The sequence below is a fragment of the Phascolarctos cinereus genome, unplaced genomic scaffold (genome assembly GCF_003287225.1).
Source record: "Phascolarctos cinereus isolate Bilbo 61053 unplaced genomic scaffold, phaCin_HiC Scaffold_2;HRSCAF=192, whole genome shotgun sequence".
Classification (NCBI taxonomy): Eukaryota; Metazoa; Chordata; class Mammalia; order Diprotodontia; family Phascolarctidae; genus Phascolarctos; species Phascolarctos cinereus.
The window spans coordinates 296,473,581-296,494,102 of NW_027555625.1; the positions used below are offsets into that span (position 1 = coordinate 296,473,581).

Consider the following 20,522-nt stretch of genomic DNA (forward strand, 5'->3'; position numbering starts at 1 on the left):
TACAGTTTTTAACTTTTATTGTATTTTAAAATGTAAAAACCATTCTTAGTTCAGTTTGTCCCATCAACCCTTCTGCCAGAATGTAGGTTCCACGAGAACAAGGAACCCCTTTTACCAAAACTTTAATTTTCTCCTGCCTCTTCAGTTAGCTCCTAAAACAGGTTTGTTCAATGAATGGATGTCAGAATAAATGACACTTGGGACAATCAGGAAGAATATAAAAAGTCAGCCCATGCTACTTTTGCTCTATAAGCAATTTTTATTTACAAACAGCAATTTCCATTGACTTTATTGATACCATAAAAAAAGCCATTTACAAGCAAGAACCAAGAATTCATCCAAACAAAATTAAGCAGCACTGAAGTATCCGTGTCACAAATCTAAAACCCAATGGGTACAAGAGTAAAATAGCATTTGAATAAATAGTTTAAATTCATGCTTATAAAAGAATCCTTATGGCAAGTTACTGTCCTGACAGCATCAGCTTAGCTAGCTTCATTACTTCATGTGGCGATGAAGTGGGGACTTGTGAGGTTACCAGTTTATATTGCAAGATAATGACACTGAGAGTTAAATCATTCTGATTGTTCCACCATTTATAATGGAGAATGTTAGCCCTACCAAGAAAAGTGGCCAGAGATGCTTTTCACATTAATAAATGGTTATTCTGATAACAAACCAATTTAACTCACCTCTTACTACACAGTCAGGGCAACAACCAAGACCTTGGACGTAAGTCCAAAGATGGAATTCACAGCATACTTGTTGAGGAAGGACAGTAAGAGGTTTATTGTGGCCACCACAAAGGCAGATGCTTAGGGGGTCCTAAGCAAGGCTCATTGCTCCACTTGATCAAAATCCTGGGACAGTGTGGGGCGTCCCTGGCTCCCTTTCAGCTAGGCCGAGCAGTCTTCACACAGATTCAAGAATCCTGAGAAAGCAGGTCATTGCCTGGCCTGGGGAGTCCCATGTTGGGCAGAGGCAGCTAAATCACACTGGCACTTTTTGAACAAGATATGTAAGAAATGCACAATAGCCATTATAAACTTGGAACAAAGTGAATGACTTTCCTGAACCTCTAGTTCAGTTGCACTGAGCAATTATGAAATCTATGATTTATGAACTAGATTTATATAAAGAATTTACACAATTCCCAAATACTTTTCATATATAAAATTTAATAAATAACCCTGACCAGTCTAGAAGCACCATCCAAGGGGAACACTCCCTTGGAAAATAGATTCGGTGTTGCATATTTGAGTCCCTTTCAGGAGGCTTCACAGGAAACCCTTTCAGAATACCGTAATAAAAGAATCACAGTAACTAATATAAAAAGCTATTCAAATAAAATACACTGATTTCTTCAAAGTAAAGCTCATTCACATAAATTCTCACCCTCCCCTACCCAGCCCTTATTTTGTATTTCTGCAAGTTCTTCCCATGCTTTGGGCTTTTTTTTTTTAAATTATAACACAGGCCTTACCATTCGGGCTAAAGAGCAAAGTGAAGACTTGGTTATGTTTTTGGAAAACATGAGTTTCCTACTCATGCCTGGGAAGAATCCTAGAAATCAATTTACTTCTACAGTATATTTTGCTTAACAGTGAACTGACAGTATCCTTTCTGCTAATACAACAAAAATTAAAGGCAGAATCCAATCATGAGTCTTTCCACTCACTAAAAATAAATGAAACATATAATATGTTGTATTTACAAATATAATTTCTAAATGTATTTACAGGTTTTATAGAAATGATACGGTAGAGAACAGATTAGGAGAACCAAAGTAACTGTTTAAAACCACAAACATTAGCAAAAGTATAAAATTCTTTGTTTTCACAGTTTGTAATAACAGGTTAAATAGCTATAGAAAAGGATGCTGTCACTGTCTTCACATTGTCTATTTATTGAAAAAGCTAGCTCAAGAAGAGACTCAATTATGAACAAGCCTATATGAATTCAGGATATATTTGACTGTTAAAAGATTTCACATATCACTTGTAGTATTTTATTGACTTCTGCATCTGTTATAAATGAAATGCAAAACAGTACTGTGTTAACCCCAAACTGTACAGAAATAGGTACTGTACTTTTAAAAAAAAGTTGCTTTAAGCAGTTACCACTCAGCGTATTTCTTCTTTGAGGAGATGACATGAACTTCAGGTAGACAATGTGTCTAGGTTGTGGTCATGACAACCTCTCTGGCACATCCTCATGTGACAAGGCACAATTTAACTGCTGCTGCCAGATCGGAAGTTCGTCTTCTACCAGACTTCACACTGGGGAAGGTGACCTCAGGAATGCTCCAAGGGATGAGGGAGCCCTACGCTGGCCTAGATGTCTGTGTTCTCCAAAGCATTGCTGAGTGGTTACAGTACTGTGTTATGGCTTGAGAATTCATTCTTAACACTGCTAGCAGTGGAAAGGGTAAAGTGTTAGCAACATGAATGGGAGGCAAGTGGAACTTGCAAATATGTTGAATCATGATTATTATCGAGAAAATGAATCAATTTCCTGCCCCTTAACAGTCCCATTACAATGTTTTGAACCTGAACTGTACAATCAAAGCAATGTATATATATTTTTTGTCAGAGACAATTTTGGATAAGTCACTCTTTGGTAAACTCAAACCAGTTTAATAGATTTACAAATACAAAGAACTCCATTTAAATAAGGTTAAGACTGTGACACAATGACAAGAGCCAGGACATACAAGGTGCCGCCCAAACTTCCCTTCTCCTAACCTGCCTTAGTTCACCAAAAAATGCTATGGAAACCCACCCAAGGGCTCCAAGCCTGAAAAGAGAAGGGGGTTCCCTGAGCCTGACCTCTTGTGTCCTTGATTTGGCCATTTCTTGTCACATACTTAGTTGTATCAAAACACAATTTTTTTGCATTTAATTTCTTTAAAAAACAAAACAAAACAAAACAAAAATTCATTCATGTAAGAAAAAACATCACAAACATTTACCTGAAACCCCAGAATGTATTTAATTGGGTAAACACTTAAGAGTCCAGTCTCCCCGTGAGGCACAAGCTTTAATAGGAGTTATACAAGTGCTTCAGGGAGAGAACAAACCCCTTATTTAGGCAGTTTTAAGAGGAAAAAAGGCATATTATATACCCGATTTAGCTAAAGACTGCTCCTCTGGAGCAGCTGGATTGATAGTGTAATCTGTATGTAGTAACACTGATCCATAGTGCAGCTGGTTATAAGGTTAGCAGACACTGTGTTTTAAAGAAAGCAGCTACCACACAGCCACACCCCACAAGGGGTCATTATGGACGAGGGCTTGAATTTTTTTTGTCTTAAAAACAAAAACCCACTATTTAATTTATAAGAGCCACAAAAGCATTGCAAACCAGCAAACATATATGTACATATACTTTTTGTATGTATACATACATATGTATATATATTTTTTATTTTTTAGTAATCCTGTAAACTAAATCACAGCTCATTTTCAAAATTTTTTTTACTCTTTTTCAGCTGACAAGTTTTTCCACAGCAAGTCTGCAGAGCTAAGTTACTACTCCAGAAGAGAGCTTATGGAAGGCTTGCCATCCTCATGGCAACCTCCAGAGCACCTGCTCATGACTTATGACTCACTCTTGATTGACCAGAATATACAGTACCAAACCAAATCAACTTTTTTGTGTAGAGCATCTTTTGGTACACTATAAGCACACATGAGCACTCGGTAGAGAACTAAAAACATTTCCTAATGAATAAAAAAATCTCCAAATAGGGATCACATCTGTTCTTATACAGTAATGTGTTTGCCAGCACAAGATTTTGAGGTCTCTTTTTCAAGCAAACTAAAAAGAGAGAGGAAAAACAAAAACGAAAACAAAAACGAAAACCTGTTGCTTGTAATTCACTATCACCATTAGGTTTCACATTTTTTTATATTATACTGACCTAACTGATATTCAACATAAAAGTAGCACCACATAAAACGAAAATGGGTGACACACAAATATTTGGTGACACACACAAAATATCTTAAAGAGGGTTTCTTATGGTTGATTTCTTTAAGCAGGAAACACTGATTAGCCACTGAAAGAATGGGGAAGCCACTGTGGCTTTGTGTAGCACACAAGATAGACATATTGCTTGCGATTCCCATAGAATATATCTTTACAAAAAGTACAAATTTCCAAGTTTCGCAGTTTCACAAGGAACCGCAATATAGAAAGTTACTATGCACCTGAACTGGCTGTCTGGAGAAAACAACAACAAAAATATATATATCAACACTGTGTGGAGATATAGTCAGAGTTACAACCCCCTCTTCCTTTAGTGAGAGTAGCGACTCATCTTGTAGAGTGATTTGATTTAGTTACCTGGTATTTAGGTTTCTACAGTACGAAATGAAGGTAGATTCTTAGGCCAGTAAAAACATTTAAAACCACTGTTACTTTAGGGTTGGATAATTACATTACAGCTGTGTAAAAAAGGGCAGCACCACATGTCATCCAGCTTACCAACTGGACAACTAACAAAAATTCCAAACAATTCTAACTAGAGTTGAATAGATTTATGGCATTTGGTTTATGTGTTTGTTATGAAGTGGAGTTATAAAAAACAGTATCATTTGCTTTGCTGACTTTTGGACGCTATGATTAATATATAAGAAAACCAAACAACATTCTTCAAGGGATAAAGGAGCAAGGTCTTAAAATATATTAGGTAGAGATGAGATTAAGAGTCAAAAAGCCCTGTACACACTATATTAACTTACATATTCCTCTTACATTCACCTCAACCAGAATAAAAGCAAATTTAAGAATGTATATATGTAATATATATAATAAATGCTTTATTATATATATATATTATATATATATATATATGTATAAATTTTCTAACTACCAAAAAAAGTAATTTTCAACTCTAAAAGGTAATCATCAGATCATCTGGACATGCTATTCTCTCTCCATGCACATGCATAAAAACCTACATGCACACAGAGAGAGAATATGTGCCCCTGGGTAGTAAAGGAAGGGTGAACCCAGCTGGCTTAGCTATGCTACTGCCAGAATTGGGATTGAAATAATTCATCCAGAGGAACAGCATCAGCCCATGTTTTCCCTGTATTTTCGGCCCTTCGGATTCTAAGCTCTTTCAACACACATATATCCAAGTCTCCTTGGAAGCAAAGAACAAAAATGGCAAAGTGTGCTATTTAGAAACCTTGGGAAAATTTACTGTGCACCTACTAGGTTTCAAGGTGGTCAGGTCAGTAACTGGGCTAAGAGTTACCTATAGCAAAAATGTTTTGAATGCATTGATGAGTGTGCTTTTTTTGGGTTGCACTTATTTAAATCTTAGTCAGGGGCATTAGACACTGTGTGAACTTCCATACTGGAATCCAGCCCTGCCTCTGAGTTGGAGGCGTCATTTTCAATTTTCTGTTCTACATATGCATCTGTTCTTTCTGGGGACTCAATGCGACTGCGGACTTCAGCCACACCTGGGTGATTTTTCCGCAGGTGCTGGTTGAGTGTTCCCTGGAAGGGAAAGCACTTCCCACAGATCTCACAGCGGAAAGGCTTATCGTCAGTATGGCCACGGATGTGGTACTCCAACTGGTCCTTTCGTGTGTACTTCTTACCACAGAACTTGCATACGAAAGGGGTGATCCCCATATGGAGTCGCATATGCCGGTCAAGGCTCCCCTTCTGGTTAAAGGATTTTCCACAGTAAATGCAGATCAATCTTTCGTTGTATGGATACCAGTGGCCTCGTGCACTCCTCTCCCGAGGGCTATTCTCATACCCAGGATTATTCACAAGAGCTTCACCATCTGATACTTGTACCAAACTCTGCAGATCACTGTGCAGATGGACAGAGGAGGGGCGCTTTTGGCGGGCCCGGCCCCCTCGGAAGCAACTTAGCATAGACCTGGATGGGCTGGAGTTGCTCAGGTTCCCAAAAGTTTCTGATATACTTGATGGCTGAGAGGCTACTTGGGAAAAGGAGTATGCATGCTGTAACACAGAACCATAGGAGCCTACATTCACTGCCACCACTTGTTCACCATCTACCATTTCAGTGTGGTAGCCATCATCACCCAATGAAGAACTGTCTGAACAGCTGGGTCGGTCTGATTTCTCAATTTTCACTTTCACCTCTGTGATTTGGCTCTCCCTCACAATCAAGTCCCCTTGTTCATGGTCACCTTCTATCTGAATCTCATACTCAGAGACACTCCCACTGCTTCCTCGGTCTGAGTGGCCTTCTTCTTGCAAGCGGCCACGCAGAGATTTGCTTGGAGTTGCCTCCATCCGTAGATCATTGCCAGCGGTTGGCTGACGCACCTGAGAGCAATATGGAGGCGAGATCTCTACTGGGTTGGCAAAGAAGCTGCTCTCTTTAACTCCATTGCGGTTTTCTGAGTTTTCATCAGCACCAATGGTAACAGAGTCGACATCCCCAATGCTGATTTTTGAATGGATGCTCTCCAGGATCTGTGTGCACTTATCAATGACACATTGCATCTGAAGAAAGCTAGCAGCAGTGAGAAAACTGACAACATCCTTCAGTTGTAAGGACATTCTTCCAGTGTAACAGAATGAGAGCAACTGTTCAAAGACATTAGGATTCTTAATCACTGAGATAGATAAGCCACTCATGGTACTTAATGCTGAATGGTCACGAAAATAGGGAGAACTGGCAGCAAGGACGGCTTTGTGGGCTCGGAATGGCTGCCCCTGAATATGCACAATGATGTCACACAGTTTTCCTTGAAGGCGGAGTTCATTTAACTGGCTCAGAACTGTGTTGCTGTACTCGGGCACGTCAAACTGAATAAAACTGCTGCTGTCCATTTCTACTGACATGAAGCGTAATCTAGAAAGAGAGAGAGAAAGAGGAATAGGGAGGGAAAAAGAGGGAAGACTAAGATTTAGAACTATAAGTGACTTCATTTAACTTTTTTAAGTTTTAAAAACTCTAAACTTAAAACATCAAAAAATGAGCACTTCTATACATGCAAAACATAAATTGTGACTATTTCTGGAAATTTGTTTCACTCTGTCTTTTTATGGGTTCTGCTGCTCTAGAATTTGTTTAGAGCCATTTTTTACAGGTATCTGGAGGGGTCTGAGAGAGAGCTCAAGCAAAGTCACTGCTTCTACTCCACCGTCTTGGCTCTGCCCCCGTGACTATTTCATACTGCTTGGTTTTATATACGTGTGTGTGTGTGTGTGTGTGTGTGTGTGTGTGTATCTCACACACATTTTCAAAACTGTTCTGTTTATTTGTGCTTTCTTCTCTATATTTTAAAAAGTGTTTCAATGGCCCTCTTTTTCGTGGCATCACTATTGCTAACATTCCCTGTGCCCTGACCTCTAACCCCACTGAAAATCAAAAGAAGAGGAAAAAGTAAACCATATAGCAAATAAATATAAATGAGTAAATCAAATCTACATAATAGTCATGTCCAAAAAGGTATGTGTCTGTCCACACCTTAAGTCCACCACCTCTTTGTCAGAAAATGGGTAATATGCTTCATCATTAAGTCCTCTGGAGGGATGGTCATTGCACTAATCATAGTGTCTTTAAAGTTGTTTTCCTATACAATGTTGTTTTTACTGCATGAATTGTTTTCCTGCCTCTGTATACTTCATGTGAAGTATGAATTCACACTAGACAGGATTCTCTGAAATCATCTTTATTTGGTCATTTCTTCTGGCACAATAATATTCTATTATTCATAGACTACTATTCAGCAGCCATTCTTTAATTCACGAGTGTGCCTTCCTTCTTCTTTAGGTTCAAATTCTTTGCTTTTATTTTTTCCTTTTAATCCTCCTTTCCAGATCAGGAAGTTTGTTCCAGTTCCAACTATTCCCTCACTGGTATTACCTTCCCTCAACTCTCTATTTCTCTGCTGAGTCTGATATAGTTAACACCTAACTGTGTTGTTTCTGTGTGTTCATTCAAAGTCACTGGAGTAAAGAGTACGTAGCAGGGAGTAATGTGTTGTTTATGATGGGCTTTGGATGCCAAAAAGTGGATTTTGTATTTGATCCGGGAGATAACAGGGAGTCACAGGAATTTATTTAGTAGGAAGCAAATGGTCAGACCTGCGACTCAGGAAAATAACTCTGGTGGCTGAATGAAGGATGGAATGGAGTAGGGAGAGACTTGAGGGAGGCAGCCCGACCAGCAGGCTATTGCAACGATCTAGGTGTGAGGTGAGGAGGGCCTGCAACAGAGTGGTGACAGTGTCAGAGAAGAGAAGGGGTCATATTCAAGAGGTGTGGCAAAGGTGAAACTGTCAGGTAGAGAAGTTAGCCTTGGTAAAGAATAACGCCATCTCATCATGAGAGACAACGATGAAAAGAGACAGTGGCAGATGGCATAAAAGTTATGTGAGATGGGAAAAAGGGAGTTTATAATGAATGGCCTCAATTTTTTTCTTTGAAATGAGGCAAGGTTCTTAACTGAGAGGGTTGGGGAGAAGAGACACAGATAGCTTCAGGAGGAATGAAAAAGGTCTGGAAGAGCTATGGTGGAGAGTGGGATACTGAAGTAAGAAGAGAGGAATAACAGGATTGCCTGGTAACAGTGAGGGGCCATTTGAGGTTATGTAATATAAATTTGTATTGTACCCACTCAGAACAGCTGCATTATTTTCTCCTTGTTCATTCAACAGAACACGTATAGGAGAGGGGATGGGAGTGATCTGGCATGGGAGGGTATAAGTGGCGAAATGATGCTGCGGGAGAAGGACGGATTCAAGACAGAACAGTGTAAAGTTGAATTAGTTCAACATGGGGTCAAGATGGAGAAAAGAGGAGAGAATGGCTAGTGCAGGGGAGATGGCCTTAGAGAGAAGGGTCAAGGGACTGGACATCACATTATGGATGAAGAATAGGCTTTCTGCAAGGAAAGGCAGAGGGAGAGGTGGAAAGCCAGTAAGTGTCAGATAATGTTAGGTCAGATAAGGGGATTTCAGAATTCTGGAACACGGAGGTAATTGTGGGTGATGTTAAGAGCAAGAGGATGACCATTTTTTTGTGTAGTTAAGGGGAGGCAGAGGTCATGGGAAATGAATAGGTTGAGGAAGTGAGTGGTTAAGGTATTTGAGGAGAGTCAATATATATACTGAAGTTCCTCAGTATGAGGGCAGGAGTCAAGGAGGACAGAAAATTGTGAACCACATACTGAAGTCATTGAGGAAGAAACGAGAGTGAGTTGGAGGTCTGTAGACAATAGTTAACCAGGATTTTTGGGTGGAAGAGACTAATAGCATGCACTTCAAAGGAGGATAAGTTACTTAATGATGAAGGCAGAGATGAAAGTGGCAATAGGGAGCTCAAGGAGTACAACTTTCTGGCTTTGGCTAGTCAGCTGAAGGGAATGAGGGAAGGTGTGTAGCCAGAAACAGAAAGGGTGGCCAGGGAAGTTGTGTTTATGAGGGAGCTAGGTTTCAATAACTGCTAGTAGTGGGAGTAGTGGGAGTAGTAGAAAGTAGTGGGAAAGAAAAGATTTTGAACAAAGAAGTTTGTTACCTACGGAACAGGCATTCTAGAAGGCAGAGTGGAAAGAGATTTTTTTTTTAAACTTTAGAGTGGGAAGGTAGAAGGTGATGAGAATAAGGAATTGAGAGGTGGGGAATGGGAAATACGGAATAGAGTTTAGAAGATGATCATCTATGGGAGTTCAGAACCATTGGGATACGTGGGATATGACTAGGTGTGAGAATGTTCATCATTAAGTCAAAAACACCCCTCCTCTTCCCAAAGGAGGCTGCAGATTGGGCTGGAGACAAGTACAGTATTAGATAAAAGACATACCATCAGATGGAAAGCTACATTTCACTATTCCTCTTCCTTCTAAAGGCTGTTGATTGGGCAAAAAAAGGGTGAAGCGGGAAAAGAAAGTCCCAATCCCCACTGACTTTCCTCTCTGTCTTCCTTCAAAGACCAGGTGCAGCAGGAGAGGGAAGGCCTTATGTTAAAGGAAGGTTGTGAATCTCTCCACTGGGGGGTTCTCTGCATCAAAGCTGGGACATTCAGCTAGCAGAAGGTAGAAGTTGCTCTGTGCTTGTTCAGATGGAAATTAGCCCAATCCTCAGGCATCACAGCAGGGGAGCTTTTCCTTCTTGTTGTCTCTGGACACAGAGCCTTGCAGACCATATTTCTTTGGTTTTACTGGGATAATAGTGACTTGTTTGCCAGTATTGGCTCTGGCCAGTACTGGTGGTTCCCTTTTCTACTGACCACAGTGTTTTGGCTGACATTTCTGTACATTTCTGGGGGGGTTTTTTTGGTCCATTTTTGCTGGGATTTTTTTTTTTTGGTATACATTTCTGAGATGAAAAAAGTTATTACAGTTTCTCATTGGATTTCTCAATCATTATTTGGTCCAGTGTGAATTTCCAGTTTTTGCTGTAGTAGTATGTGGTAGTATGTGGGAGCTGAGCAGTCTGTCTCTATTCAGGCAGCCACCCTGGCTGGCAGTCATCTGGAAGGGACTTTATAAATAATTTAGTCTAACCCTATTATTTTTCCAATGAAGTCTAAAGAAGGCAAGTGAGTTGCCCAAGGTCATACAGGTGGTAAATAGCAGCTGATGTTTGAAATCTGGCCCTATCAATACATATAGACATCTGGTATTCTTTATATTAGTTTATACTTAAGCTATTCTATGCTTTGGTCCTGAACCCTATGGAAATGTCACCTATGCAACTCCTTTGGACTAAAATGAGAATGTCCCAGATGGCCAATGTCTCTAGTTTCACACCAACCTTTCCATATCTAAATTTAGCAGATGTTTCCCTTTAACTTTAACGACCAAATTTATGCCTCTTTGATCAGACAAAAAGAGACTCTCATTCAAAGACAGAATGAAATAGCCACATAAATTTCATTACTGAAAGGGCCCTCAGAGTCTCAGCTCTACTATTTATAAGCTACAGGATCACGGCAAATTACTTCCCCTCAGTCTCAGTTTTCTACATCATAAAATGGAGGTAATTATATTTAACAATACCTTCTTTATAGGATTGTTTATGGGGAAAGAACTTTGTAAAAGAAAGCACTACAGAAACCTGAGTAGCTGTTAATATTTCCTAGTTCACAGGGTTGTTGTGAGAAAGGTGCTTTGCAAATGGAGTCCAGAGGTTGTCTCCATAAAGCCCAGGTTCTCTTCTCCTGAATGGTTTTGAGAATGAGAACCTGTTTTGAGAACAGGGTTTGCTTCCCTGGAGTCCTGTGCTACAGTACCCAAGTCAAAGCTTAACCTGAGGTTAATGTGAACTATCTGCTCCTATACCAGTTATCTTATCACTGAGGAGTCAAACTATTTCCCATACCAAAGGGTACAAGGCTGTGCTGACTATCCAATAAAGACAGAACTATCCAAGAAAGACAAGGCTACAGGCCGCCATCCTACAAACTACTCTTGAGAACAGTTACAAGATCCCCAAATTATAAGACAACGCCATGTCATGACAGAAATAAAGAAAATGATTAATACATTACCTGATGCTAACTCAGCTTCATGAAGATGAGCTGGAGAATTGTCTGCTATCCTCAAGTAAACTTATGCTTCTAAAACATTCTTTCCCTGCAGATACAAAGACAGAATGACACAAATTAGAGGGAAAAAAATACTCATGTCCATCCTTATACTTTTTAAGCAACAAGTCTAACTTTTGAAAGTTCCAAGGAAATTTATATTCTCCAACTCACTGGAATTTTAATTTCATGAGCAACCAAATCATTAGACCCCATAAGCTTATCTTCCTAAACTGTGCTTAACTAGCACTGAGTCACTAAAACCTACCAGGAAAGGGTATGGTTACAATAGCCAACACTGTCTGTGACCAAACTGTTCAGGGGCTAGACGATATCGGCTATGGTAATTAACAAAATTAGTTTGTTGCATTTTAGCTCCATTGCTTGTGAGGGAAGCGAGGAGGCTGGTTATCAATAATAGTAATAACAAATTACTATCATTCACATCTATACTGTTGTTTACAGCTTACTAAATTCCTGTGAATTAGGACGAATAATATCATCCATATATTATGGAAAGTAAAACCGAGGCTCAGAAAGTTTAAGTGACTTAACCTTACAAGACTGCAGCTAGGAAGTGGCAATGTCTAAGCTCAAAGGCAGGTCTTCTGCCTCCAAGTCCAATAGTCTTTCTGTTTTATAATGCCATGATGAACTTCAAAATGTGAAAGCCATCCTTCTGAAAATTCAGTAAGGGCAGTAACAGTACCACCAAATAGTAACTTGTTATTTTGATAGTGCTTTAAGGTTTACAAATTTACAAACTGCTTTCTTCACAACAACCCTGAGATAGAGAGTAGTACATAGTTCTGTCAAGCGTACTGCTCCTAAAAATTTGTAGCTATGTCTGGATGGTCTGTTTGGGAGATACTGAGAGCATGTAGGCATTCCAATGCTTTCTTTCAATCCAAATTAGCAAGAACTTGATCAAATGTCCTTTCTCAATCTTGACATCATAACACAAATAGGACTGTATGATTTCTATGACCCCTGCTAGGTCTGTGCTTATAACCATACTCTTGCATAATTTACATTTCTCTTCTTGATCACTTCAAAATGTACACAAATGTGCACACTCATTATCACTGATCTTTCTTTAGTTTAACACAACTTTACTTTTAATTCTTTTGCTTTCTATTTTGAAAGCCATATACATACATGCATGCATGTACCCATGTGTGTATATATGCATGTATATATATACATATTATATATATGAAATATTATCATTTACAGGAAAATACAGCTTTAATCTCTTCTGTTGCTATTTTCTTCCACCTCCTCAGTACTGTACCTCTATTTTACTGATAATAATAATTTATGTGGCTCATGCATTCTATGGATCTATGGCCAGGGACGGGGAAAGTGATGATTCAGCACGGGGTAGATGTGAAGCCATGTTAAGACTTCAAGACAGCAGTTGCCATAGCCTTTGGTAATATGGCTGTGAATGCTATAACAGGTCTCATCAGTGCATATAAAGACAGAGGATTTACTTGTGATAAGACAGCTCCCACCTTGATTTCAATAGCTTCAAATATGGTGAGGATCCATCCATTAGTGAATAAATAGGGCTTTGCTTAATGTGTCCAGTTGATCCACACCTCACTGCCCAAGAAAGTCTGTTGTCCCCCTCCCCGAAAATAGCACCAGGTACATTACATAGCTTTTTGTTTTGTTTTGTTTTTAGTCAAAGTAATAAGATTTTATTACAACATGAGAATGGTGGGCAAAATTCCTAGTAAATCTGCCTATATTGTTTTATATAATACTGACTTCTCTTGCCTCCCCCCTCAGTTTCCCTCTTCTCCTTCATTTACCTCAAATGGCTGTTTACCTTCTCTCCTCCCTTGCCACTTTCCTTCTTCTGCCTTCCTCAAATCACATCCTTTTCCCCATTCTCTCCACTTCGGCACTAGCAGCATCATTGGCCTTTGGCCTGTTCAACAAGAAAAAAAAATCACACAAGCACTTGTTTAAACTTTTAGTTCTCCTTAGTAGCTCTCCCCAGTCTATACCCATTGATAAAATTCTGATGGTTCCAACTTTCCCACTGTTTTAATTCCAGATTAACCACACCAGATTTTTAAAATAAAATGGCACAACCACCATCTTCATTTAACTGGCATTCTTCATGTAAAATGCTGCTATTCAACATCATCTTGTACATTAAGCACAATGAATCAACAGAAGGTTATGACAGTCAAAAAATTAACAAGACTGCAGGCTATATTCCAGTCCAGAGGCAGTTTCCAAAACAAAGGTGGTAATAGTACTACTATACTCTCTGATCAAAACACATCTAGAGCACCATACTCAGTTCTGAGTAATACATTTTAGGAAGCAAATTCAGAAGCTTGAGTATGGTGACAGGATAGTGACAATACTGCAGACTATGCCAGAAGATCAGTGAAGTGCTTGGGAATATTTAGCGTAGAGAAGAAAAGACTTAGAGAGGACATGATGAAGGACACTCCTGCTAAACAAGAATTAAATTTGTTCTAATTGGCCCCAAAAGACAGATTCAGGACATAGTAGATTATAGGATAATAGATCTTGAGCTGAAAAGAATATGAGATCATCTGGTCCATTCCCCTCATTTTACAGGTAAGGAAAATCAGACTTGGGGGGTTAAATGATTTGCCTGAGATCAACAAATAAATATTTGTTAAAGGAATGAACTATGAACAATGCGTGAAAACTGCAGCAGTAGGCTTTACCCTGATAATAGGAAAAACTTTGCAATAAAAAAAGTTTTTAAAAGGTAGAAAGGGCTGCCTTTGGAGGTGGTGAGCTTCTTATCACTGAAAGTCTGTAAGAAGCAGCTGTATGATCATCTGTCAGGGATGCTATACAGGGGACACCCTCTCAGACAGAGTTTAAACTAGATGATCTTTAGGGTCTGTTCTACTTCTGAGAATTTGTAAAATCCATTTTTGAAAACGTCACGTTTAAGTGGAGCCATTCAGGTTGAACATACTTCAACTAAATTTCTGTTTAGATTTAGTTTTTTTCAGGACCATTAAGAAAAGTTTCACCGTAGTACTATCTTTCCTATTAGCCTATCCCCAAAAACTAAAGCTGAAGTAAAAGAGAAAACTTATTCCTTCAAATAATTACTGAACATATAATAGGAACCATATTTTCCAGGAACTTACAGAGAAGTAGGAACAATAGTGTGGTAAATAAAACATGGATACAATGAACTATAATAACTCTTCAAAGTAGGTAGGACAAGTGTGATTGTTCCTATTTTAGATATGGGGAAGTTAAGTCTCAAAGAAACTTATGTTGACTAATGCTATATATATCTATATAAAATAGATATATATAATATTATATATATATGTATATATATATATATTATAGATATACTGTTTCTAGAGGTTGAGATGAGGACTGAAATCTAGGACTTCTGAATTTAAATTTCACACTCTTTCCACTATACCATTTTAAGTGATATTAACAATCATACTATTATTAAAATTAACTGTAGCTCACATTCACACAGTTTTTAAAATTCCAAAGTACTTTCTTAATAACAATGCTGTGAATTATGTAGTATAAGGATTCTTATTTCCATTTCACAATTAAGGAAATAGGTTCAAACAAGAAAAGAAACTCATTCAGGTAAAACTTTAGCACAAGGGCTCAAACCCAGATCTCCTGACTCCAAGTCTAGTATTTTTTTCATGATACCGCACTGGGTGAAATACCTTGATCAGTAGTTTACCCATAATTCAGGAGGCAATGGAGACTCATTGAGGGTTTCTGAGTAGAGGAGCAACATGCTGAAAGTTGGGTGTTAAGAAGATGAATCTAGAGTCCAATGTCACGCAGATGGGATAGAGAGACACACTGGAAGCAGGTTATGAAATGAAAACTCACCTTTCCCTGTCTTCTCAGGAGAATGGCACCCTTAGCAAAAAAACAAACACTACCATTTACACCTAGTGGAGGTATTCCATTTTTCGGTAAAAATGAGAAAGGAAAGTCACAATTCTCTTCTTTATTGCTTACATTACCACTTTCCTTTCAGAGTGAAAATTAGATACAAAGATTTTTTTTCCCCTTAAAGTTGCTAACAAGTAACACTCTTTAATAAGAAGGTTCTGAAGTCCTAATGTAGTGAACTTACACTTAATATTTTAAATTCTAAGCACACTATCAAACTAATAGGGCCAGGAGGCACAATTTGCCACAAACTTTTATACCCAACAACTTGATGTTGTAGGTTAATAGGATCATAAGATTTATAGCTGGGGGGAATCTCAAACTAGATGTTCCTTTTGTTGTTGTTGTTCAGTCCCTATACTCTTTGATCCAGCCATATTAGGCTCTCTACTTCCACCCTTGATCCCATTCCCTGCTGCCTCACCCAGCAGATTGCCCCTACCTTCTTCTCTCTTTCTAATCTTCACTCTCTCTCATCTCCAATCCCCTGACCCCTCAATTCTTTCCAAAGCCATCACATCACCCCTGCACTACTATTCTCCTCCCTTCCCCATCTTGACCCCATAGTGAACTAGTTCAACAACTCTATACTGTCCACTTCTTTCAAGTCCCTTGCCCCTTTATTGTATCACTGATCTTGCCCTGCAAGCCACTGCCTTGGATGACTCCCATCTGCTGCCTTTGCTTCAAACTCTATACTGCTGAATGAAGTTGAAGAAAATCAGGAAACTGTGCTCACTTGGTCCACTACAAATTTATGTTACATAGTTTCAGCTGGGCCCTCTCTTGCAATCCTTTTATAGTTCCCTAATTAACTCATTATCCCATTCACCACAGTGGTGCTTCCAAACTCTTTCATCCCTCCTCAAACCACCATGGCTCCCCCTCCTCACTCCACCTTCTCAGCTAAGAACCTTGCCTCATATTTCACTGAAAAAACCCGATACCATTCACAGAGAATTCCTTCTTCATCTCACATAACCCAGATGTTTTTTACCCCTGTCCTCCTTCATTCTTGTCTCACATGAAGAAGTAGCCTTTCTCCTACCCTCTACATGCACAAGTTTTCCTATTCCATCTGTTCTCCAAAAGACTACCCTCTCTATCCTCCCAACTCTCTCACTCTTCAATTTCTCCCTGTTTACTGGCTGCTTCCCTACTACCTACAAAAATGTCCATGTTTTCCCTATCCTCAAAAAAATACCTGATCCAGCTATCCTCATTAGCTATAGTCCCATATCTATCCTCCCTTTTGCAGCTAATCTCCTTGAGAAGGCTATCTATAATAGGTGGATCCACTTCCTTTCATTCCTCTCTCTTCCTTAATCACTACAGTCTGGCTTCTAATACTATCATTCAACCAAAACAATCTCTCTGAAGTTATCAATGACCTCTTAACATCCAAATCTAAGAGCCTTTTCTCAATCCTCATCCTTCTTGACCTCTCTGCAGCCCCTGACATTGCTGATTACCCTCTTCTCCTTCATACCTTCTGCTCTCTAGATCTCCTTAACACTACTCTATCCTAGTTCTCCTCCTACCTGTTTGACTACTCCTCAGTCTCTTCTGCTGAATGTTTATCCAGGTCACACTTGCTTAAAGATGGATGTCACCCAGGGCTCTGTCCTGGGCTATCTTTTCTTTGCCTTCTATAGAATACTATTTCACGATCTATCTATCTATCTATCTATCTATCTATCTATCTATCTATCTATCTATCTATCTGTATATATATACACACACACACACACACACACACACACACACACACACACACACACATAGATACATTTTTTTAAAAATAGGCAACTGGGGTTAAGTGACTTTGCCCAGAGTCATAGAGCTAGGAGGTATTATTCGTCTGAGGCCGCATTTGAACTCAGGTCCTCCTGACTCCAGGGCCGGTGCTCTATCCACTGTGCCACCTAGCTGCCACTATTTCACTATATTATTAAAAATAGATATTTACTATCTTATCAGCTCCCATGAATTCAGTTATAAACTCTATGCTGATGATTTATTCTTGGGTCTACTTATCTAGGCCTAACCCTAAACCTTGCATCTCCAATTGCTTATTTCAAACTAGACATCTTACAGTAGACATCTTACACTCAACAACTTAACTCATCTTTCCCCCCAAATCTTTCCCTCTTCTTAACTTCATTATTACTGTTGAGGGCACCATAATCCTCCCAAGGACTCAGGCTGCCATCCTCAGCTCCTCATTTTCTCTCATTTCCCATAACCAATCTGTTGCCAAGCCTTAGCCAATGTTACCTTTATATCTCTCCAGTACTCCACCTTCTCTCCTTTGATGCCACCACTACCTTGGTGCGGGGCTCATCACGTGACACCAAGACAATTGCAACAGCCTTGACTGATTGATCTCCCTGCCTTAAGTTCTCTTACCACTACAATCCCACTTTCCAAAACTGTCAAATTTTTCTCCCTAAAGTGCCAGATTTTCCTATGTTATCTCCTTATTCAATAAACTCCAGTAGTTCCCTATCACCTCCAAAATCAAACATAAATTCTTTTTGGCATTCAAAACCCTTCACAACTTGGTCCCCTCCTACCTCTCCAGTCTGCTTATAACTTGCTCTTCTCCACATACTTAATGATCCAGCAACACTGGTCTTGCTGTTCCTCAAACAAGACACTCCACTTTGTTAAGGGCACCACCATCCTCTTAAGTCTCCCTGATTTGAAACCTTGGTGTATTCCTAGACTTTTCACTCTTACTTATCTCACATAATCAATCAGGTGTTAAATCTTATCTTTTTTTATCTCTGCAATATCTCTTACAAACATCCCCTCCTCTCCACTAATGCCCTAGTTCAGGCCCTCACCAATTTTGGCCTGGAGTCTTTTTGGTCTCTGCGCCTCTTCCCATTTCACCCTAACATCCACAAATACTGGATTCCTTTCCAAAAGTGGAGGGCTGACCACACCACCCCCTGTTCAACAAACTCCAGTGGCTCCCTACTACCTTGAGGATCAAATTTAAACTCCTTAGCGGGGCATTTAAAGCTTTTTACAACCTGACCACTTCCTATTTCTCCAGTCTAGGTACACACTTCTGCCCTTCCCCACACTATCTGATTCAGTTGCACTGATCTACTTGCTCTTCTGCATGCATGATCCTTCATTTCCCATCTCTGTGCCTTTGTATGCACTAGCTATCCCCCATGCTTGAAATGCATTCCTCCCTCATCTCCAGGAGGTAGACTCTTGGAATCCCTGGTTTCCTTTAAGACTCAACTCATCTTCTACTTAAAGCTTTTTCAGAACCTCTTCCCCACCTAGTGCCCTTGAATTCATTTTGTAAAATACACACATGCACAGACATATGCTTTCTCATCAATTTAGAATGTAAGCTCCTTGACCATTTTGGGGGTTTGTTTTTTTGTCTCTGTATCCCCAGGCTTTAGGCATAACTTAATAACTTTAGCCGTCTGATTATTGTGGAGGACAGAATTTCAGAAATGGAAGGAACCACAGAGGTATCACTACTTGAACATGAATTCCCTCAAGACCACCCCTAAAAAGTGGTCACCTAGTCTCTACCTGAAGACCTTCAGTGACAGATAATTCACTATGTCCCAAGTCTACTCATTCCACTTTTGAACAACTGTGATTAATTGCTACACTCTGTCTCTATGAAATTTTACCCCACTTGGTCCTCATTTTTTCTTCTAGGTCCAAGCAAAGCAAGTCTCACTGCTCTCTACATGACAGCCCTTCAAATAACTGAAGACAGGAGCAGCTAGGTGACACAGTGGATAGAGCACTGGCCCTGAAGTCTGGAGGACTGGAGTTCAAATCCGGCCTCAGACCAAACACTTGACACCTACTAGCTGTGCTGGGCAAGTCACTTAACCCCTACTGCCTAAAAAAATAAAATTAAAATAATAACAAATAACTGAAGAGAAAAAGATCCAGAAATGACAAAGAAATATTAAATTACGTTCAACATATTCTATAATAAGACAAGAAAATTCACATATTTCAGAAGGAGTTCTAATGTGGATTTAAACAAAAAAGAAGGTGCTTTAAGTGTTAACTTTTGTTTAACTCAGATAACAGATTAGCTGCATTCCCTAAGTATTCTAATGAACTTAAAATTTCCCACTGTAAGCTCTGGGTTGTGAGTGGTTTTTTTAATTTCAATTCACTTTTTCTGATTTTTAAAAACATTTTGTTTTTCCGTTAATTCCTGTGCATGTGCTTGTAATAAGTAGGCTGTACTTATGACCTTTAACAAGGGGAGTGAAGTGAAGTTCTCCTTTTGAGTTTAGGAAAGTAATATGATCTTCAATATTATGATAATGTATAAGAACTCATTTCTGTGGCACTGTAAGGATTACAACGTACTTTCAATACTCCTATGAGCCAGGGAGTGCATGTATTACACCCATTTTACAGAAGAAAAGTGGGGTTCTGAGTTTAAAACTTGCTCTAAGTAAAAGAGTTATTATTAAGTATTAGAGCTAGAACTCAAATCCCAGTGAGCATTTCATCACTATGCTACCCTGCCTCTCTAGCTTACAACTTAGTAAGGGCAGAATACTGAGAGTTTCAATTGGCTCAGCTACACTGAGCAAGGAATCTATATGGATTATTTATAGATTATACAGAGGAATCCTGTATGCAAGAACTGGGAACCATAACTAGAGGTAGGCCAGCCTGCTATTTTTTATAATCAATCAATCAATCGCTTGCTTACTAAACACTTAATAAATATTATAGTTACAATGTGGAAATGAAGCCCATTCCTAGAAGGAAGACTCTACCACATACAGATACAAATGCCCTGCCCCCAAAAAAGTTCTTGCCCTCAAGGAACATACAGTCAATCAGGGGAACAACAATTACATATATATTTGTATATACATTAGAGTGTATGTATTTGTGTGTGTATACATATATATATGGTAATGCTAGTAGCTAGGGGGATTAGGTAAGCTTTCTGTAGAATGTGACACTTGGGCTGAGCTTTGAAGGAAAATTCTAAGAGTTAGAAGTAAGGAGGG

At 39.1% G+C, this 20,522-nt stretch overlaps 1 protein-coding gene across 2 annotated transcripts in view; it reads right to left on the reverse strand.

Annotated features, from left to right (window-relative positions):
- Positions 1-236: 236 nt before the first annotated feature.
- ZBTB34 (zinc finger and BTB domain containing 34) overlaps positions 237-20,522 on the reverse strand; it is a 28,456-nt gene continuing 8,170 nt past the window's right edge. Inside the window, exons 2-4 of one of the 2 annotated variants that reach the window (XM_020984947.2) lie at positions 13,373-13,474; positions 11,500-11,584; positions 237-6,856 (exon numbers count right to left, since the gene is read on the reverse strand). In XM_020984947.2, coding sequence (XP_020840606.1) covers positions 5,332-6,846 — 1,515 coding nt within the window. In that variant the 5' untranslated portion in view covers positions 6,847-6,856; positions 11,500-11,584; positions 13,373-13,474 and the 3' untranslated portion in view covers positions 237-5,331. Of the gene's footprint in view, positions 6,857-11,499; positions 11,585-13,355; positions 13,475-20,522 lie in introns of both variants that reach the window. The other variant, XM_020984946.2, reaches the window with a different exon arrangement.